The sequence below is a fragment of the Centroberyx gerrardi genome, chromosome 5, assembly GCF_048128805.1.
Source record: "Centroberyx gerrardi isolate f3 chromosome 5, fCenGer3.hap1.cur.20231027, whole genome shotgun sequence".
NCBI lineage: Eukaryota > Metazoa > Chordata > Actinopteri > Beryciformes > Berycidae > Centroberyx > Centroberyx gerrardi.
Genome location: NC_136001.1, coordinates 16,431,738 through 16,454,750, shown reverse-complemented (window position 1 = coordinate 16,454,750; position 23,013 = coordinate 16,431,738). Strand labels below are relative to the sequence as shown.

Genomic DNA, 23,013 nt, shown 5'->3' with positions numbered 1-23,013 from the left:
AAATAGCACCGGATACAGTTCCATAAAAATGAACATTATAAAAATGTCCTGTACAAGTGTGCTTTGAGAAGTGATTTAAAAGGCCTTAAGGCATGCACTGAAAGGCCAACTTTTTAAACAGCAACTAGTTCATTATGAGTTGCATGAAAAATTACTGTGAAATGTGGGTCTCCAGACAAAACCTGTGATCTGGAGTACGTTGTAGGATTTATCATATTGTGGTGTGACATAGATTTATGCGACAAGTTAATAATGGCTATTGTATAATGCTTGTTATTTTGAATTATTTTGTGAAGATCTATTGTTAACTAGGCTACTGTTTAGCCTACAAAGCCTATGTTGTTGTTTTTTTTAATTGTTGGCAGCATAGCATCAGCTGCAGAGTAGACACTTGGAGCTGGAGCTTATGAGACTGAAGGCTCTCAGCCTTGAGCAAGACTCAACATCTCAGCTCGTGCATTTATATTTGGTAAATGTTGAATGGGTTGAATCTTGCAGCAATGACAATCTGTCATCACAAGGCCGACCACTTGTGCAATTTTTCTGCAAAGTATGCATTATTCTGTAATGCATACTGTGTAACTCTGTATCTCTGTGGTGTAACTCTGTGGTGTCTTGACCTTTCTCTGCCACACATCACTTTTAGCTCCTTCAATTCTGTACAAACTCCCACTACTACTCTTGGATGCATATTTGGATTTCGCTATTCATGTAGGTGGTTTTAGCCTTGACAATCTCCTTTTCCATAAGGGATCATGGTTGACATTTAATGGGTGCGTGTGCATGTGTTGGAGAAGGTGTGTGGAGGTAAACCTAACTAGCCCGTGAATGCCTGGTGCCTGGACTTGAATAGGGGGATAGCGTGACGCAGCATGGCAACCCTGCTCCTGACAAACCAAACAGTTCTCGCATGTGTCTGGTCAGCCTGCTGGTGCACTCACTGGCTATTCAAACTTGCGCACACAAGTTAGCGCCCCGCACCTGACATATTTACAAGCTCAATCATGGCAGGCAAGAGAGCATTAGTAATCCTATCGAAAGGTGCGGAGGAGATGGAGACTGTTATTCCTGTGGACATCATGCGTAGAGCTGGGGTTTGTACTCTTCTGCAAGCTTGCTGACTTGCTTTAGCTTAGCCAAGTTAGCTAATGCCAATGACAGCCAATGCAACTTAGCTAGCTTGAATTCAAAGTAGAATCCCTTTTAGCCAACCAAGCCACAGCTCTATCGTGTTTTTATTTATTTCTTACTTCACAGCATTGTTCAGATTTATGGTCACATGGATTTCAATGGGAGTCGTGCAGTGAATAGCGGCATTTGTAACGAGCTAACGCTTGCAAGCCTGCTAACTTTCCCTGGCTAACGTTAGCAAGAAGTAATAACAATATAATTAGCTTAGTTGCTTTTTCTCTATTTTGATTTTTGTTATGCTAGCAAAATAAACTATTGGGTTGGTTATCTGCTAAGCGTTGGTGCGCTCACAACCTGAAAAGTGCGTGCAAAGGCCATGTAAATGTCAAAGTTTAACGTCATTGCAGCTCGAAATAAAAGTCTTCATCAACTAATGTCTACAGACGGGCATCCCAAAAATATACTAGAATATACAGTAGGTTGCCATGTTGTATCATTATCATGCTAATCGTATCCTTTTTATAATGCCTACACAACCTGTAGATTGCTGTGACGGTGGCAGGACTGACAGGCAAAGAGCCAGTCCAGTGCAGCAGAAATGTCGTCATCTGTCCTGATGCTAGCTTGGAGGAAGCCAGCAAACAGGTTAGACCCAGCATCCAGATACTATTATTCCGTGTTGAAGCGGTAGCCTAAGGCCAGGCTTAGGGTTTCAAAGCGTATCCAATATTTCGTATTGTAAGTATTTTCAGTTTCATTAACACCGTCAATCAAGCCGTGATGGCTGGTGTTCTGCGATTTCCAACCTTGTCAGCCTCCATCTGTCATGGTTTGTCTCCCAGGGTCCATATGATGTGGTGCTTCTGCCAGGGGGAATGCCAGGGGCCCAGAATCTGGCAGAGGTGAGAAATATACATACACAGTAAATTATATGTATAAATTATGCAGTCTATTCCTTTATATGTTTTGATCTGCTAGGTTTCCTATTACACAGGCTATTCCAACATGAGTTCTCATAAGCACTCAGTGATATGTCAATACTGGAGGTAAATTATTTCAAAGTAGCTAAAACAAGAGGAATTAATGAACTTTGGAAGGGGATCACACAATGTTAGTACATATATTGTTGATTATGGCATATTTTCCATAAGTTTTAGACATTTTTTGCTGTGCTTGTGAGCCTGCCCAATTCTGCCTTGATATACAGTTGATGATAACTTTGACCTAAAAAAGACCTAAAAGTGTGTCATCATCCACATTTCCGTGGTACTTCCTTTTAGCAAGAAATCATTGGGGCTTCAGAAATGAAAGCACACATGTACAAGAGTGTTATTTTTCCAACACTCATTTTGGAAAACGATTAACCCTACTAGAAGTTACAGATCCCCGTTATGGATTTAATTCCTCCATCCCACAGGGGAATTTTCTATAGCATCGAGGATTATCTGATCACTGTTTCGGTGCTCCCAAAAAGTTCTGACGGGCTATCTGACGAAGACCATGTTTGGTTGAAACTTTATTGTCACAGTTTTACTTCAATTAATTTAATATTTTGAGAGCATTGAAACAGTGAGCGGACATTCCCCTTTTCTTCATTTGATTGCTTTTTTGTCCAGCTCCTCTGTAGAGTATTTTGGATGTGAGCAAATCTTGCAGTCAGCACATGTACAGAGCAATCACACACATTGTACACAGGCCACGAATAACTCATTGTGTATCTGGTTTCCCTGCTGTTTCACTTGTAGTCTCCTGCTGTGAAGGAGGTGCTGAAGGAGCAAGATGGCAAGAAAGGCCTGATTGCAGCCATCTGTGCAGGTACAGTTTGCTAAACTCAACTAAAGTGGGACCTGTGGGACCAACCTCTTATAGTGGTGCCTGTAAATGGGATAAGATTTGAGAGTGACATGTCCCTGATTTGATCATGTTGTGGTTTTGATTCAGAAAGCTGTAATTTAGTCATTTTACACAGAGAGGGTTATTCTAGTGGTTGATTATGTAAAATGGTATTTTCACAAATAATTAAATGAGAAATGTATTAAAACACACTTTCCGTATCAAATCAAATCAAATCAGTATGACAATCTAGTAATATAAATCACTAGGTACTGTGCTACTGTGTGACCTACAATTTTTTTTTATGAACAAGCAACAATCAAAAAGGTACATTATACTTGTTTAAAACATACTGCAGAGCTAGTGTTGTGCCTAAGGTAAATGGGATTTGGATTTGCTCATAACTGCTAGAATTATCTGTCTTTGACAGAAAATAAAAACTACTGAAAGTATGGACATGGCAGATTATCATGGGATTCAGTCACTGGCATCTCAATAATGCGATGTGCCCTGAATAGAGTTTATTACATATTAACCAATTAATCTAGCGGTTCACGTAATTCTCTGAGTGAACCTATGTCTTTGATCAGGTCATATTTTACTCAAATTAAACTACTTTTGTTTCCTTTTCAAGTTATTTCTCAACATAATGTAGCATTATCATTTATCATAATGTGAAATAGGAAATGTAATCTTAACCAGCCTGTGTATTTTTGTTCTATTTGTTTTTAACAAACACACTATTAACAGACTACAGACATGATTCATACATTTCTGGTCATTTGTGCACCCATTTTGGCATATAAGCTAATAGGGTGAGGGTTTGATTAATAACAGCCCCTGAGTGAGCCCACAACCACTGATATTTTATTTGACAGCTTGTGCTGAGAAAGGACACTGGAAGGGCATTTTGAATAGGGACACGGGACCCATGTGGCAGAGTGGAGTGAAGGGCGTCCTAGAAAATGACTGAAATCCTCACAGGAATATACAGTTTAATGAACCTGCCAACAAGAGTACCAGTAGCAAGACATATTATCCTGCCGTAACGTGAAAATTATTTTCATCACATATTTTGTGAAAGAGGGCCTTTCGAAAAGAGCTTCACTGAAAACCAGGGCGATTAATAATCCATTAATAGAATACTTGTAGCAGAAATGAGCAGGATAATTTTACCATTGTATGCTCCTCGATGTGTACTAATATCAGTTCACCTGCATATAGGATCTTGATGAGTGCTCACAGTAACACATTACCCCTGGACAAATGTGTACAAATCATAGACGCACAGTCAGGTTTTAGGATTCATCAGAGAGGAGAGATGGATGCTCATAATTGCCCTCCTCTCCATTGTCGGCCTAGCTGTCTGGCTCTGGTTCTCAGACGGTCTCTCTCCCAGACTGGCGTCCTCTGGGTGGAGACAAGCTGTAACAAGAGTAGCTTGGCTTTAACTGGCAGACTGCTGTTCTGCCAGGGAGAAGTGTAATCTTTAGACTGCATGGGAACGCAGCCAAGGAGCATAATCAATAACTTTCTATTTATTAACAGTTTTTGGATGAGCTCACTGCAGTGCTAGGACATTGCCAAAGTTAATGCAGCTGCAGTCAGTGTCTTCAGCCTCTTTTGAATGTGGTGCAGAGCCTTTGGAGAGAGACTGAAACTGTATACTGTACATGTGTATTCTTAGACACAAATATAGTTGAGGACGTCTTTCAGAGGCAGTGTTGTCATCAAATATTTTATACTGTATTTATTCATTTGTTAAACAGCTGTAATATTTAATAATGAGATGGACTGTTTAATACACTGTAAGAACATTTTCTATATGTAATTTACAATCTCTAAGTGTAGTATGTGAATTAATATATCATGTTTTGGTGGAGGGAAATTATTTGAAGCTATTTTTCCCTCAATTTACTGCATATCCTTTTTTGAACTATGTGAAAATGAATGAATGAATGAAGACTTGTACTGACACAAACAGCAAAAATGTGTGCTTAAGCATTAGTTTTTAATAATGGGAAGCTGTTTGACAAACCTGAAACAACTTTGCCCTTCTGCAGGTCCCACGGCTCTCCTGGCACACGGCATCGGCTACGGCAGCACAGTCACCACCCACCCCGCCATGAAGGACAAGATGATGACTGGAGGTACAAACAGACTCTATGCCAACAAAGGGGTGAAAGATCAGCTGAAATGTACAGCCAGCGGTTTTACAATAGCTGCTGGAACTCAGGAACACTAAAGGAATTGCAATTGTTTCTAAAGGGCAGCAGATGGTGCTGTGATAGCTGTTTCTTGCCCATAGAGCATCACGTCACTATGCAGTAGAGGAGAGCACACCATACAGAGGTGAAAGCGGTTGTAGGAATTTCTGACAGAACATACTAGAATTGGGTCAGTTGAAGGGGTACTAGATTCTCTGTATAAGTGCTTATAATACAATGTGACCTCTGACTTGCGTGTAGCTTTTGGACTGTAGCTGGAAGTCCCTCACCTTGATTAACCTGTGTTGTTGCTCTTTGTCTTTTTTCTTTCTAGACCACTATAAATATTCAGAGGCTCGAGTACAGAAGGATGGCCATTACATCACCAGCCGTGGGCCAGGAACCAGTTTTGAGTTTGCCCTCACGATTGTAGAGGAGCTTATGGGGGCCGAAGTTGCAGCTCAAGTCAAAGCACCTCTTGTGATGAAAGACTGACTGTAGCCCTGTTCACTACAGCCACCAACCTGCAAGCAGCACTATCTACTATAACAGCCTGGCACTGATAATCAAGTCAACTAATCCAACTTGGCATTAGTGACAAATCATTCTCACAAAGTGACATAAAACTCTATTTTCCTGATTATTAATCTTTTTTAGTTGGCAATGAAAGGTACCCCTGCACTTTAACATTGTGGTGGATCACTGCACAAGGCTTTTCCAAAATAAGTTTTGATTTTGTTACATTTCAATTATAAGTATATCGAATCACTAGTTCATTATTTTGATGCATTTGGACATCTATGTCCTTGTTATTGTTGCCCTTGTCATTAAAACATGGACGTGCTGTGCTTCTTTGTCTTGCTCTGTCTTACATTACTACTAGAGGTCATTGCGACTTGAATTTCACATGCCTGCAGTAGCCTGGAGACTATTTTTATGGTTATTGTTGGCACCTCAATGTACTGTGCTGTATTGTGAAATCTCAAATCATACGTCGGAAGAACGCGGGAAACAGAATCCGAATCGATTGGCAGGTCATTTGGCCAATGAAAGGCCTGGGCCTGGTTGCAGTTAAATTGTAATGGCGAATGACAGCACGCCCGCAGCCAGTAGGGCGGGGCTCTGCTACAGCGCGTGGTAGCGGTGTCAGAGCAACAAACACCAGAAGGTCTTCACTCACTCAAAGGAGAGGAAAAGATTTCGCCAAAGGTAGGAGCATTTGAATTTTCTCAAGTAACTAAATATTTTGCAACGTGTATCTGCAGTGTTATCAGTAAGGTAACGTTGTGTAGACTTTCAGAGATAGGTCCGAGACTGTTCAGATGCCCGCACGCCTGATTTATTTTTTTCGGTGGAAGAAGTAGTTTACTTAATCACGGTACTATGAACGTACAGGAAATGATTAAATATTGTAACGTTAACGTTAGCTAATAAAATTACAGCAACATGGCTAAGTGTTATAGCGTTAAAAGACTGGCTGTTTCCAGGAGTCATTTGATTAGCCGACGTTAGCCTGCTAAGCTTGTTTAGTGCTGAGCTCTAAGTTCGCTGCCATGGCATAATGGATTGACATCCATCTCTCAGATTAGCTAGCTAGAGTAACGTTAGCATTAACGTTAGGTATTAAATGCTCATCTTTCAAAGATGCCTGCAGACGGAGTAGATTCACGTTGCTGAACTTGAGCAATCCATCGCATAATGTTGTAGAGAGAGCTCATGTTAGCCGGTTCTGCAGATCTGAACCGACATGGAGACGTCAGATCCAGAAGCTCTCCATCCTCAGCAGCTGCAGTCTGACTACGCTGCATAACGTTACACTGAAACACAGTGCTGCAGAAGCGAGGTTAATTCTTCATTCAGAGCCATCAGTGTCACGACGGAAAAATGCGCTGTTAAACACACATAACTGCAAAAAATGATAAACCAGGACCGATCTTGTATATTGGCTTTATGATCCAAATGTGTACAAGTCGAAATGTCATAATCTTGTGGTTAAGGGGATGTTGGTATAGGCGCGTTCTTTCATGATCAGAATTTCTGAACCTCATAATACAGTAACAATGGTTATATTTCTCATCAAGATAGGAGTGCAAAGTGATTGAGCAGAGCAGAGCCTTTCTGCAACATGAGTTGGCTTCATTATAGAGGTATAGGCCTTATTCATTGAAACTAGGCCTGTCAGATTATTCTCTCATTTTCCTAGCAGTGCTTGAAACAGGAAATAGAATGAGAAGTGTTGGCATCACCTCTGTCAGTTCAGTGACAGAGGAAATACACAGGCAAGTCTTCTAGGCTAGCTGTTTTACTTGCAGCTGCTGAATGCTCTTTCTGGTAGTTCGACTGCTGGGAAACCGAATATTAGTCATTCTTAGCTAAGCATGCAGGACCAGAGCAGTTAGGAGTCATCCAAATAATAGGGCAACTCAAGTGGCTTTTTCATCCACCACTGTACAGGGAACTAACAAGCAACCAAACAAAAAACACCCAGACTCAGGAGAGCATTGTATTCTGCTGTAGTCACATCACATCAAGATCATGGTTATGTGTACCTGTGAATGACTGTAGGTGCTGGGCACGTTGCAAAATGGCTAAGGCTAGTTGTTTGCTTTTGACAGTCTTTAACATTTTAGATGGAGCTGTGCCTGTCATATTAAAGCGGTCATCACTGCAGTGTATGCTTGAGCTAATATGATTCATTTATGTGTTTCAGAACAAAGAACTAATCTATGCCACTCTCCCAGAGACAATGAGCATCACGGCTGGATAAAATAGCCTGATGACAGTCATATAGCACTATTCTCATTACTGCTACAATGTTTTTCAGTTGGATATTTCTGGAATGTTAACATTTTGCACTGTTGAACATAACATGTTAGAATTATTCTGCTTGAGCAGCTGTACAGTAAAGAGCTTGAGGCTTGACTCCCTATTTCTGGATGGGGCGGAGGAGGGTGGAGTGGGGGAGGGTGAGGGTGAAGTCACTGCGACTGAGTCATTGGTTTGGCTAATGATGCAATTAGAGTGCTGCACTTTGCATCTCCTGATTAGATCCCCTACTTGCATAGGCCTGTGGACAATGAAGACTGACTGCAGGTAATCAACTGACAAATTTCAAAAGGTAATAGACAAGTTGTGAGCAGTGATGATTGCATCGAACAGATATTCTCATTCAGGCCTAGCTGCTACTTTTTTGTGTCAATTACATAGGCAACAAATGGATATAATATATAGCCTACCTCTATCTCAGTCACCTCACCCAAACCGGAATCAAAATCATAGTGATCAGTGATGATACAACTTTGAACCACTATAGGTGGTTTGTATAAGTGTTATCCTTCACTGTGGTTGCATGCACACATAAGGACATGGACATACTCAAACACTAAACACCAAAGAAAAACACCAAACAAGTCATTAAGAAAATCTATACCGAGGATGTGACAGGAAGAAGTAACTTTATGCTGTACTATTTTGGCATTTATGCCTATGTTATTGATAATGTGGGGAGAATATGTTTGGTTCTTTTGATTGGATGCCTTTAACTGATCAGCCAGAGCGTGTTTAGCCTAGCAACCATTTCATCACAAATAATTACACTTTGAGACTTTGTTTGCCAGCAATACTGTTTGGAGGAGTTTGCTCTGATGGCATCTACAACTGACTATAAGAGTGATAACTGTGAGTTTATTTTTGGGAGAGAATATGACAAGGTAATTGCAGAGATCCATTAGACTTAGATCTAGAACGTTTGCAAATGCAAAGGTTAATGAGAAATGCCGAACTCGGTCGTCCAATGTTACACTTATCACTCTCAGTTATTAGGTTGTCTGCACTGCTCCTGTGATCATGCAATTAGGATTTCCAGAAACAAAATGGGGCTACAGGGCTATTTGGGGACATGTATATTAAATCTTCTTGCAACATGTAGGATTTCTTTCAATATATTAACAGTGGAATTTGATGGGATGATGATCATGTTTTTTGTTGTCAATCAGGTCATGATCTGCATCTTTCTTGTTTTTATTTGGTCCAGTTTGGGAGTTCTCGTTTTAGTTCCCTGCAAAATCTTAAATATTCCTCCAGGTAGGTTACACATTTACAAGGAGGATAAATGATGAAATATAACTTATCTAGGCAGCAAAGGGGATATAGAATCTGGAGCCTATGGTCATTGTCACAATTCAGTTCACATATTGTTCATAAATAATCCTGTATGAGTTCCCTTTTGGCCTATGCATATATTTATGATTCATTAAAGTTGATCAGGGCGGGAGACAAACGTCTGGTAAACCCCAAAATGTACCAGCCACTTCACTATTTTATGCACCGACAAGTGTTTAAAAATAGAATGGACCCTCCAAGTGATGTCTGTTTCCTGCTGTTTCCTGAAGTGACTAATAGAGTAGAGAAACTTACAGTCAGAGCCAAAATGTATATTTCCCACCCTGTAGTAGATACAGTTGTTTTAATATTAAATGGTTCTGTATCATTTTTGCCTTGTAGCTGAATTCTATTTCTGTGGGTTAATTATTCTCCAATTATGATCTCCAGATATATGCGAGCTCACATCCCTATAGTGTTAAGACATGCCAGCCTTTTCTCTGGCACATCTTAGGACTGTAGGGCTGAGAGTTGGAGATTTAGCTTAGAGTACATAGCTATAGCAGTTGCATGCCATCATCACCACAGTGTTGCTGTCTGTCTGAGAGATCAGTGCTCCTCGATGCTCTAATCTAGGAGCTAAGCGAAGATTGTGTGACTTGCTGTGTTGTATAACAAGTTATAGACTAATTCCTTAGAGCTTTTAATTTTGTTCGCTTAATACCTGTCGCTTGCTCTGTGTGTGGTAATCCCAGTGAGATGGGAGTGCTACAGGCCTAATGGCCTTCCCTGGAGCAACACCCAAAGGACCTCAGAGTCAGCTAAACGTAGGGCTGAAAAAATAACGAACAACTCAATGTAGACTGTTGATTATTTGTAACTTAAGCAAATTCTGTTTTATTAATTTATTAATTATTGGTGCACTTTATATCTGTAGTTATATAGTAATATGGTATATCCATTTAAAGACCCATGAATTGGAAATCCTAGCTTAATTCCTGTCAAGTGTCAATAAACAGTGCTTCTGCATCAGTTTTGCAATTTGAAGGGTGGGGTGCATCACTAACCACTTATCATAGGGCAACTGATTAGATGATGGCTAATGGTTTTTTTTTTTTCTTTTTTTTTCTTCAGTGTGTATTAGTTTGATACCGGGACAGAGGTCCTAATTTTGGTACATTATCTAGGCTATATACCATGCATCATTTAAATTGTTGTCATATCGTGATCCATGAGACGATAATGTTCTAATTTTCTTCTTCTGATTATATTTCCACTCACTGTAGTAAGATTCATTTTGGTATGCTTGCAGCCAGATTATGGGGGCCCAAGCCCTGCCTCTCCGTAGCAGCAGGAAGGTATGGGTTAACACTAATGGATTGGCTTTTTTTTTTTTAAACTGCCCAGCTGGTAGTGAGGAGGGCAAACACTTAAGCACCTGGCAGGAACACAGGAACATCACCCTTCCCTCATGCATCTGTCTGGGAAAGATCCAGAGGGTAACATAATCATCATTACACATTCTAGGCATGCTGCACTACACATACATGGCACAGAGACCCCACACACTGTCCTGTATCAACCATGGAAGTGGAGGTAGTAATTTTGGAAGGGCATGACTAGGAGTGACATAGGAGACAGAGTACATGGTCATGTAAACTACCTAATACTGACAAAATCAAATATCACAATATTTTAGTCTGAATATATCGATAATGTGACGATATTTTGGGAATGATTATGCTTTCGTAAGATATTCACACAAGAGAAAATTAGTATTGGTCATTAGCAATGTGTAATCGGTAATAAGTAATGTGGATATGATGAGCAGGTAAAGTCAATCATTGTTCATTTTACTCAGCCAGAACAGGCTAATAAGTTCAGAAAATTGTTTCACTTCACTGTAACGCAGCCTTTAATACCAGGAAGAAGTAACATTTAAGTTATTTCACAATATTATGATAACCAAAATCCCAAGCGATGCAACATCACTCACCCAGCATGATTTTATCCATTTCATAAAAGGCAACAATAGATGCTTGATAGTATGGGAGCGTTGGATGTTTCCATATAAATGCCATTTGCCTATCATAAATCATGGCAGACAGATACAGTTTTGGAAGTTCCTTTTCCACAGCAGGGCCTCAACAGGCATTTTTCTTGCACTAGGTTGTTGTTGTTTGTGTCCAACTCTCAAGGAAAGCTCTTAGGAAGCTGCAGTTATTGTTTGGGTGCGGGTTAAGATCTGTTGGTGTGGTCCTGTCAGATTGTCTGGCAGACGCCCCTCTATGCTAGGTGTCATGAGCGGAGAGGAAAGAGCCGTGGAGCTGCGGCCTGGCTGGAAGCTGAAGCTGGAGATGCCGTGACTCGGATTTAGCTCTGAGAGGCCAAGGACAGTGGTGCGCAACAGTGAAGCCGTAGCAGTTCCCTTAGGCTCTGGGCAACACACACACACAATGAGGCAAATAAGTTAACACAGTTGCAAAGGAAACTGAGCTGAACACCACACTGACACAAACCAACTAAAGAGGTCGAGCACAGCAAAGAATATTAGGCTTCTTCTTGAAAGTGAAAGTGCTTAGAGCTTAGTTGCCATAAATTAGATAGAGAATGCAAAATGTGTCTTTCATTGCCATCATTCATGCAGTTTGTTCCCCTTTAGGTTAAGATGTTAGTAAACAACCTTACCCAAATCTCATTATCACTATACACGTATTACCCCACACATGATTTGTGCTAATTGGCTAATATGAACGTCCTTGGCTGACTGTGTGGCTAATTAGCGAAGTTGAGACTGGCTGTTGGGCTTCTTCTGCTCTTAATGTCATTAAGATTATACTGCACTCCTTTCAATTCTATTGTACAAGCACTAACTCATCTACAAACTGATACCATATTAGTACCACTCCACTGGTCCTGGTTAGTGTTTTGAAAGTGGTCTGCAGAAACGCATAATGAGACTTGGGCTGCGTTCCTTTGCAGATGGGTCATCTGAGCCCAACTCCCTGCGCAGCCACCTGTTCAGTTACCTGAAGCTCAGGACACTTTGCTCTGCACTGAGAATCAATTTGACCAACTCTGGAAGTCATCATGATTTCCCTCTCTTCTTTCCTGTTAGGACATTCAGAAAATTCATGTTTTTGAGAGCAGTGGTTTCATATCACATTTACTGCTAGCATGCTGGCATTACTAACAGATACTATCAGGAGAGTGGTGTCAATTTCACAGAAACAAAAACCCTTTTGAATGTCCTGAGGGATTGATTAATAAGCAATATGATTGGTTTCTTAAATCCTGATCCCACCCTTTGAAATCAGAACTCGAAATCAGGAGCAGAGTGAAACAGGCAGCTTATGCATACAAGGGGAAGCTGGCTTTGAAGTACATTAGTATGTAATACTTTGAGTGAAGTTCTCCTTTTACTTGCCCCCCTCTACAGTGAGGTCAAAGCGCAGGGTCAGCTACAAAACAGAAGAACTGACTGGGGTTCGGTCTTGCTCAAAGCAGAGTGAGAGTCAGCAGAGTGGGTGCTTGCTGGGGCTTGAACCTGGGTTCTCCTGCGGTTGTAGGCCGGTCTCCCTACTTGCCATGCTACGTTGCTGCCCCATGTAATTTTATTTTACCTTCTGGCATGACGAGGAGTCGGCTGTGTGTGTGTGTAACATCAAATTCTTCCATCTTGTTTCAGTGTTTGCAAAGAGCTCGGAAACTTCATGTAAACCCCCCCCAGCTAGCTGTGCCATGTGCACTTGATGTGCAGCCAATCAACTTTCAGTCAATTCCAATGCAAACTGTAGAGCGTTTCCTGAAAGGGAATGTCTTGAATTTAAATTGAACACACATGCTTCCTGCTTGCTTTCATCTGGCCCACCCCTCCTCTCTTTCTCCATTTCCATCTCACTCCGCTTCACTGAATGCATGCTTACTTGAATGCTGACAGTGCAAAGGGAGGTGTGTGTGTGTGTGTGTGTGTCTGTGTGTGTGTGTGTCTGTGTAAAACGGAAAGAGGGAGGGAAAGAGAGGGAGGGGCGTTGCCTATAATGCATCTGCTCTCCTCAGTGACTCTCAAAGCTCACACATTCATTCTCTCTCCTCTCTCTATCTCTTTCTTTCTTACTTCCTCCCTGCTCCCTTCCCCCCTTCTGTCTTTCTTGTGTGTCAGTCTTTTTTTCTAGCTGTCTGTATTTCTATCTGTCTCATGTCAGACATACATGCTCATCTCACACAGACACGTAATCTTAGTCACACAGGATCACATAGAGGGGAAGCCATTCACCAGTCTTGTGTCATTCCTCCTCCCTCTCCTCTTTCTCTATTTTCCCGCTCATCCTCTCGGATTTTGGCCGCTCCTCCATCACAGCTATCCTCCATTCAGTCCCCCGGTTCGGTTCACTGCGTCAGGAATCAGCAGCAGACTGAGGTGGGTGTTTTAAGAGCATCATCGCTAGGTCTGAGGCTATATGTCTTCAGCATCTCTCTACCTCTCTCCCTCTCTGTATCTGTGTGTGTGTCTCTCTCTCTCCCCCTCTCTCTCACTTTCCCTCTCTCTCCCTGCCTCTTTTCTCCCTCCTCCGGTCTCAGTGAGAGTCTTAACGATCGTGTGTGTCTGTTGGTACAGAGGAGCAGATGCCATACTATCTGTATGCAGCAGTGTTTAACATTATTACACAGAGGGCTAGGAAGGTAGCAAATCTCCCTTTCTAGATCTCTCTGAGTGTCTCCTTAGCTGCCAATATGGTGTATGCTGCTGTTGCTGCATTGAGAACCATCCTTGCATACCTTATTACACTTGGATGTATTTCTCTCTCTCTCTCTCTCTCTCTCTCTCTCTCTCTCTCTCTCTCTCTCTCTCTCTCTCTCTCTCTCTCTCTCTCTCTCTCTCTCTCTCTCTCTCTCTCTCTCTCTACTCCAGCGCTCTTGTCTCTCTGTCTGCATGTCTGTCATGTTTTATGCATGCTCTGTCCTCTTGAATTCTTCCCAGGGACTAGCCACGCTGTCGGATTTATAAAGAACCACCTTAAAATAGCTATGGTGAAAGGCACACACACACACAGAGGAGGTTTGAGTCCATTTCGCCTTACCTGCCCCAGCCGATGCTGCTGCAGTTCCATCTGTTGCAGTTGCCGCCGGGGTCAGCAACACCCTGAAGCGAGACTTTAACTGTTCTCCTAGTGTTGTGATGTGTGTTGCTGAGAGGTTGTGACAGTTGGCTGTGCCTGGCCGACTGTGTGTTATACAGTCATAAAGTGTTTGTTTGTGTGTGTGGGTGTTCATGCTGTGGCTGGGTTGTGTGTGTGTGTGTGTGTATGTGCGTGTGCATGCCTGCGCACACTTGTACATGTTTGTTTGCGTGTGTGTGTGTGCACTGTGGTCTATGTGTGCTTGCCTGCCCATGGGCTCTGGTCCAAGGCTAGGGAGAAAGCACAGGAGAGGCAGGCTGCAGGGGTTTGGTTTGGTGCAGTAAGCTGTTGAATGCTCTGTAACAAGCAGCAGTGAAGAGAAAGGCACATTTCTGTGCTAGTGTGCCTTCCACTGGGCTGGTGCCCCTACACTGCAGAAAAGCTTGGCCTCTTCTGAGATGTCTGCTGTGTCCTTGAGTAGCCTAACTCTGTGCAAAGTTGTTGTGCTGCTGTATAACTTGTATTCTCAACAAAATAGGCTTGTCCTGTGACGAGACAGGTGTTGATGTGATACTGCTAGATTGGTAATGAGGCTTCTTATTATCCTGTGTTTGTTATCTCATATGTTGGAGACATTTTGTAATGAAAGATGCACAGGCAAGGCCCATCAAACAATACCACAAACAAGATTTCTTCAAAGGATGACTGTATGTGAGATCCTACAACAGCAAGGAACGCAGAATATGTTATAGAAACCTTTGATTTGAAGAAGTGCTTGGCGATGTCAAACACTAATGAATGAATCATGTCATGCATGATACTTATGGACATGAACAAAGTATCTCCCAGTGCTAGACACAAAAGAGCCTGTACTTTCTTGATGATCTCACCATGCATTAAATACCAGACCTGCTGCACTGGCAGTGAATTGCAGAGCCATTTTTTGGGCAGTAACTGCATTACAATGAAATTACGCTCAGACAACTAGGAGTGTGCTGAAACAGGGCGCCTGCATTGCCTATACAAACTACCTTAGATACCCTCACATTCCTCTGCTCAGGACTAATCTAAACATTTCCTTGAACAGTGTGTGTCAGTATGTATGTAAATACTATATGTTACACTGTACATAAGCATGTGTGATGCCTCCTTTCACAAATATGTTCTGATGATGGCAGGGATAATGAGAACAGACAACATCACTTTTTCTGTACATGTGACCTCCATCTGGAGTTTTTGAGCACTAATAATGCACATGTCCAAATCTACACATTCTGTACATGTTAGGTATCTACATCTGTAAAGTTTATTTAAGGTGTTTTTTTTAGGCTGAAGAAGATTTTGCACATAATGAGTATATGTGCTGTAATTTTCAGAATTTTCAATTCTTGTTGAAATTGTCAGTTGAGTATGTTTATACAACCCCCGTATGCTCTACTCCTATTTATGTTTTGTTTTTCTTTGCCGTATCCTTTTACTGTTTGCTGCTGCAACAGCCCATTTTCCCCATGGACATAAAGTTTAATCTTTTGTCTTATCTTGAATGCAAAAACAAACAGCCATAGTTCTCTGGTTTCTAGCTTTTGGGGAAGCTAGCATTTACGTTTCACAAATATAGATTGAACTGTCTAATGCCATAGAAATAACATGAACTCTGTTTGAATTTAATTTTGGGAGCGCCCCCATTTTGAATCAGGCAGTCGCAGGTCAGTTTATTGATATTGCTTGGCTTTGAAACTCCCACTGATGATTAGACTAATTAGTCATACTGCTCCAGCTTGGAGCGAAATGTGATTGGTGCGTTTGTCCTTTCTAGACGGATGCTTTATTGTTGGCAGTAATAGAGGTCTGGTTTGCAAGGCTTGGTTAAATATTTATAATTGTTTATCTCAAATTCTCTGAGGCTTTCTGCCCGTCTGAGATCCTTGGAGCATCCTTGTGTGTGGGTGGGTGGGGGGTGGGGGTTGCTGAGACAATGGTTATTAAATCAGTGATGTTGGTCCTGACTCTCCAATCTTTCAACTTCTGAGCATTATAAGACTGTTGAATGCTCCAGCGGGAGTGTTTCCTAAACTGAGCTCTGTAATCATTCTGCAGTTGAGATTTAGCGGCCTGTCTAGCTTCATTAGCCCTGTTTTGGACCTCCCGAGGGGCATCACACACACACACACCCACACAAACACACATACACACACGCGCACACACAGGTGTCAGGAACTCGGTGTATTTATCACACATTTGTTTAGCAGGTGTGTTTTCCTCCTCCTCAGCTCCCTGTGCCTGTGTGAACTCAGTCACACCACATGAGGCTGGAAAGAAAAATCTATTTTCAATATAGAATAGAAGATTGTGACAGTTGCATTATTTTGTATATCATAATTAGAGTCAGTTTGTTGTAGTAACTTGCTGTTTATCTTTTACCAGTTTGGCCAGTATGGCAAAAGTATATTCAGTCAAGGCTGCACAATTAATCGTGCATAATTGTGAATTGCGATTTTAGTTTCCATAATTGATAATTGTGCTTGCATATCGGCGATATTGAAACATTTAATTTAATTTAAGATATCAAGATATAAGATGCCAAAAGTGCAGTAAAACAATTTTACTTCTCAAATTGTCAATACTAATAATCGGGATTAATAATGGTGATCATACTATCTAGCAAAACAAGTATGCTAGTATTTTTTAGGGGTGTATGCATTATTGGAGTTGTATAGAGCAACAGTAATTATACACATGCTTGCATGTCCAATCTCAACGCTATCTAGCATCTCATTGGGGCTAATCCTGTGCGTAGCCTACATCCTCACAGAGGCACAGACGCACCCACAGACTCCGCCACTACTGACGTACACACAGAGCCCAGCTCTTGTTGAGGTGCTCTGTCCCAAGCACCTAATAATCTGGATTGCCAGTATAGCCATAATGGTGCAGCCGTATGTCCAGTTCATATTCCTTCCTGCAGTGACCAACTCTACTCAGGCTGTTGTCTGTTGTAGGCTTTATCAGGTTTCTCATATTTTAGTCCCAATTCTCCTAGTCCACTCTTCATATCAGACGATTGTTCGTTAGAATTAGAATCAGATATATTAATCTTAATTAGGATCAAAGGTCACTGTAGGTTATTGTCTGACATTTATTGTACCTTTTTGCCAGTTTGACCACTTTGCCTACAGTATGTCAGTAGCACAGCATTCCCTGCTGCTGTGACTGTCTTCTTTAAAATTCTGGTCCTTAGTGTCTTGGACAAGACAGACAGCCGTAGCATAGTTCCAGTTTTGGTGGATCACCCTAATGTGATCACTGTGTTCTGAGTGAGGACGACAGGCTCTCTCTGGCAGTCGATTGGTCGTTCCCATGAGACAGTGATGTTCCATCGAAGGAGATTGGCTTTCCCTGAGAGACAAGTCCGGCTCTCAGATGTCACTCTGCTGCTATTGTGACATTTGTTGTTGCAGGTTTTTCAGATTCGGTGTATGTCTGTGATCACAACAACAGGCCTAAAACAGCTGCTGTAATTTCATTTCACTTAAGGTTGTCTTAAGAAGTTTGACTGGGCCCCAGGGTTCAATCCGTGATCTGTGAGTGGTGCACCAACCCTGTCTGCTGTTAATGGGATGTACCATGCCCTTGCTCTATGGCGGGTAGCCTATTGTATGTCCTTGGAGCTTAATAAATCACCCTAATGGAGAAGGTATCCCTGAAATATTCCTATATACTGCTGGAGAATGTGCTGCTAATAAAAAGCTTAACTGATACAGTGTGATAAAATGCTCACTTGCTGTTAATGTGTTGCTGCTGAATGTTCTCAGTTCAAGAGGAGAAATGGCTCCACTGCTTGGAAAAATGTTAAGGAGAATGAAAATATGTCACCTGGCCTTATTTCTCACCCAAACACTCAATGCTATCATAATACACTTAGCTTTTACCTACTACTTCAATATAAATTTAGTCAGTCAAAAATCTCACTAGTAAAGCTCGAATGGGCAATATTCCACGATACAGTTACTACATAACAGATGACTAGATTAGTGTAGGCTAACATAAACTGACATTTTGTTTGTCTCAAAATTCAATTTCCCCTACTATTCATGAAGAGAACCAGTGTTTTGCTCACATTTGCTATGACATCCCAACAATGTCCATACAGGTTGAATAAAACCCACTGAGTTCTTTATACACTGAGCCTTAGCTTTATTTAGTGTCTTGCTGCAACAGAACTACCATCTGATTGTAGCCTCCTTGTCAACCATACACTCATAGCACTGACCAAAAACAGAAGTCTTCTTCACACCTCACAGACAGATGGGCCTGAATAGCACAGCACACTTCTCACACTTCTACTTTTAGATCACACAAGTCAGTGTTGACATAGGCCTGGTTATTTTTCCTCCCTAAATGTTTTTCTGTGTATACAGACTCACTGCTATCACCAAGTAATGTGGAGATGTCACATGTGATTTGTGAGTGTAAATGCACTTGACAAAGCCCAAGCCATGTGAATCATGATACAGTGCAACACTGTGGACAGTCCATGTGAATTATGGCAACAGTATTTTAGGTGTGAAAAATGATTTAGCACTGAGTGTTGTTTGACGTATTTATGTGACTTATGAGACATTGCACTGTTGGTGATGGCTGAGTTATCAGGGTCATTTCTGTATTTGGCGTGGATGCTTGAGATTGATTAGAATACCTCAGTCTGAGGCCGGAGCACAGGGATTTAGTGGCTTAAGGTCACTCTTGTCTGCTGGATTAGTAAAACCCTAGTACTCTATTACCCTTTTCACATACTTATCACTGACCTGCATCCAGACTGTGCTAGCTGTTTATTTTGGTCTCAACCCCTTTTGACTTTGTGTTGCCTGAACAGCTCCATCATTTAGAAGTGCATCTCCAATCAACAGTAAAGACACAATGCACCTTAGGCTAGCTCACTTTGCTTTGGTTCAGCGTGATGTGCACAAATTAGTGGTGTGTGTGCTCACTGTCCCAGTCTGTGAGACATTAGGGGAAGTGTTAAGAGAGCAGATGCCTCAGATGGTGTCACTGCCCATTCATTTTTCCGTACGTACATCCCTCGCCCAGACCTAGGCTATGTCTGTTCTGCTCCAGGGCCTCCAGTTGGCCACAGCACATGTGAACCTGGCCAGCTACTGACTAAACCAGGCTACTGCCCGTCTCCATAAGGTAACCTCAAAATAGACTGAGCAAACGGCTCAGGAAAATGGGTTGAGAGACATCTAAGGCCGTTGGTGCTATTCACTGCTATTTCCCACTAGATATTAATGGGAGTTGTATTTTCAAGAAAGACAACATCTTGGAAACAAAAAATGAAACTACATGACTAAACGATGGAGGGCTCTCAATCCTAGCCTGTGTCTTTGCAGTGAGAGCACAAGTCTGGCTGACCTGGCTGGCACATAGTGCTCAAAGAAGGAGGTGGGAGGTGTTGACGGAGATTGGTAGAAAGAGAAATGGAGAGAATAACAGTGAGTGTGGGGAGAAGAGACAAACCTGCCAAGAGGCCTGTTTACAATTTGTAACCATCATTTTTGTTAGTAGCTGTCATGCTAAACGTATCAATTAAGATGAGGGTCCATGACATGCTTAATTTTAATTTTTAAGGTCCCCTGTCTATGGGTTACAGGTCAAATAAGCTGCATTGGGTCGTACTGAATACTTTGATAGGCTTAGACCAGAGAGCTTCAATTTATCCTTGTAAACTGGACAGTTACTGACAAAAGACACTTGGGCCGTGGAAATAGTCCATTAACAGTTTCAATTTGTAGTGCGGACTGGTTGATTGTTTGTATCTCTAAGATTGCTTTTCTGTCAAAAAGTGAAAAATTACCCTGGATGGAGGTCTGTTTGGGTTGTGCTGACCACAGTCAAACAATAACATGTCCAAACTCAAAAAAATGTGCGTATTTTGTTCCCATACATACATTACACACGTTATTAGCTTATGGACAGAATGTATTGTTTGTTTTAAACAACTATTGCAATACAGTACATAGAAAACATGACATAAGAGTTAAAATAATAAACTTGGGTTTTTTTACGCATATGTTTTTAATCTTCCATCTCCTTTATAGACACAATAATATTTAACAAGTTAGTAATTGATCCTAATGATAACCTGAGTAAGGCCTAGTAAGTAGGCTATTGTAGGTACTGTATGAACAATAACTATGGCAAAATCAATGGACATTTCCAGTGGATTTTGCAGGTATTATTGTCTGCTGGCAGTTTGTACGCTTGACCTCTCACCCTTCCATAAAATGCTGAGATTTCTTTGTGGAATGATGGAGCACTTTGTTCCGACGGATTTTTCACACCACATGAGGGTCAGCAACCAGAAAGCTTTCTTCTGTCTACTAATTGCCATTTTGGTAACATTTCGATATCAAGTCATCAATCTGTTGGATGAAGTCTTGGACTTTTTCAAGATGCAGTCAAGCCTTGAAAACAACGATTGTTTAATTCCATTGTTTACTGCAAGTGTGTATGGCTATGTAGTCATAGTTTTTGTGAACCTTTCAGAGGAATTTAAACATTTTCACAAAAATGGCCCTTCAGACTACAGTATATGGACTCTTGACCCATTGTCCCATATATATTTCTGGGCTACAGAGTCTGGTTCTTATCAGGTAGGGTGGTGTGATTTCTTTTTATTTCTTGGTCTAAAAGCATCTTGCCACAAACAAAACTAACATATTGTTTAGCTTCTTTGATAATCAAGAAAAAGTTTTACAGTAACATCTTTATATTGTCTGGTCTAAAACTATTGGAATACCTTGATGATATATGAAGCCTTTTATTAAACCTTATCTTGTTAGTGATTTTCGAATTGTTACATTTAGGATGGCCGGGCTGTCTTAGCAAAAAACGTCAACTTTTTGAAGGTCTTTTGGACTATGGCAGGTCTGCAAATTAGAAGAAAGAACACGGACGGGAAGTGGGTGAATGTAAGAACATAAGTGCAGTAAAGAAAGGAGGAAGGAGTAGGAGGGGGGAGAATGACTTTCTTGCTGAGTAAAGCTGTAGGTAACTGCTCTGCAGCTGGTTTCTGTCCAATCACGACATCGCTATGTGACTGAATTCACAAAGGGGCCTGCCGTTCTGTGTAATGGGAAGAGTGTGTTTGACTTATGAACCCACTACCTTTGTTATCCCATCCTCTGTGTCTCACAGTTTTAAGATCATTGGCTGGCCCAGTTTGGAGATAAGACATTTCTGATCCAATAACAATTTTCTCAACACACACTCCCTCTTTCTATCCCTCTCTGTACTTTTTCGGGATGTTACTGACGTGGTTGCTGAGTGTGCATTTACATTTTAAGCAATTAACTGACTTGCAAGAAGTGCAACAGTAGAATAAGTTTCATTTCCTAGACCACAAGCAATAGGCCTTACCAATAATTTGGTAAGGAGTGCAAGGGTCAGTCTTGATGATATTCCTGTTATAATAGAATGATCATGTAAGAGAGATAGAATAAGAGCTAAGGGGAGAGAGATAGAGGGGATTTATTTTGAGAGTAATGGGAAGAATAAAGGAGAGGGTATATTATTCAGTGGGGAGACTGTGACGTGGCAGGGTTAGAGCGATAAGCACGAGAGCAGGCTACATAAAACAGGTTGAGAGACAGATGGACTACACTGTAGGAGGCAGAGAGACAGACTACTGGAGACACAGAAACAGAGATGCAGATTTTGAGATGGGTAAAGACAGAAACAGGCCACATTTAGATAGCAGTAACTCTTCACCTTAGCAGCTGACTCTCAGGGCTGAGCAGGGATATGGGATCCTGATGGCATAGAGAATTGGGGCTGGTAGTGAACTTGTGACTGGAGCGTCAGCAATTACAATCCCCACCTGGCTGAGAAAATTTGGGTTTAGGGACGTAAGGGAAAACATGCTTTCCCCTCCTTCAGCAATTACTGTTGAGGTGCCTTTTAAGAAAAGTATTTACCTGGGGCTGCAATGATTAGTCGACATAATTGACAAAACTGATTATGCAAATGCGTCAACATGGCTTTTTTTTTGTCATCAATGGCATCACATTATTTATAGAATTCAGAGTTTTTCCTGACTCAAAAAGAGGCTTAGGTGGTACCTAAGTGCAGCCGGTCTTCTATTCCAATTTTATGCTTTTATACACACCAGATTTTGGCCTAGACTAACATAACACTGTCCTCGTTGAGGCATTCTTTAGCTTTTAAATCCAATTTTATTCATTTTCAATGGCTAGGAGGACCCATAAGTTTGTCAGTATTAGGCTTATTCATCACTTCATTTGTTTCCCAATAGGGATCTGTTGTAGGTGGCTGGGATCTCTTACTTTGATTCCATAAAAGGTGATCGCCATTACCTTCACAATTCAAATACTCCTTATGTTATGACAGGATTAGCCCAATTTGTTATTATGATTACTACATTTTGTTTTAGATTGAATCATATTTAATGCCTGCAAATGCCATGGATTCTCCGTGTACAGATAGGGGTGAGAGAGCACACAAATTCACTACTTTAACTTTGGTTTTCTTCCGTAACATTGTGTATTTTATTCATTTAATGGCGGTGCTAGCAATATTTTACATCTTAACAGTCTTACACA

The 23,013-nt window shown here is 41.3% G+C and overlaps 2 protein-coding genes across 3 annotated transcripts in view; both read left to right on the top strand.

The window, feature by feature from the left end:
- The first annotated feature begins 902 nt into the window (after window positions 1–902).
- Window positions 903–6,022, top strand: park7 (parkinson protein 7). Its single transcript, XM_071895272.2, has 6 exons — window positions 903–1,094; window positions 1,675–1,776; window positions 1,974–2,033; window positions 2,877–2,946; window positions 5,028–5,114; window positions 5,506–6,022. Exons 1-6 carry the CDS (start codon window positions 1,005–1,007, stop codon window positions 5,664–5,666), a joined length of 570 nt encoding a protein of 189 aa, XP_071751373.1. The 5' UTR covers window positions 903–1,004; the 3' UTR covers window positions 5,667–6,022.
- Window positions 6,023–6,346: 324 nt separating this feature from the next.
- Window positions 6,347–23,013, top strand: part of kcnab2a (potassium voltage-gated channel subfamily A regulatory beta subunit 2a) — an 85,954-nt gene continuing 69,287 nt past the window's right edge. The window contains exon 1 of one of the 2 annotated variants that reach the window (XM_071895188.2): window positions 6,347–6,380. The gene's annotated coding sequence lies outside the window, so the exon portion shown is untranslated. Of the gene's footprint in view, window positions 6,381–13,636; window positions 13,693–23,013 lie in introns of those variants that run through there. The other variant, XM_078283428.1, reaches the window with a different exon arrangement.

Excerpts from the sequence above, each read along its gene's own strand:
- park7 (XM_071895272.2), top strand. The coding sequence starts at position 1,005 with ATGGCAGGCAAGAGAGCATTAGTAATCCTATCGAAAGGTGCGGAGGAG. Across the intron at positions 1,095-1,674 it reads ACATCATGCGTAGAGCTGGG|ATTGCTGTGACGGTGGCAGG; the intron begins GTTTGTACTCTT and ends CACAACCTGTAG. Across the intron at positions 2,034-2,876 it reads GGGCCCAGAATCTGGCAGAG|TCTCCTGCTGTGAAGGAGGT; the intron begins GTGAGAAATATA and ends TTTCACTTGTAG.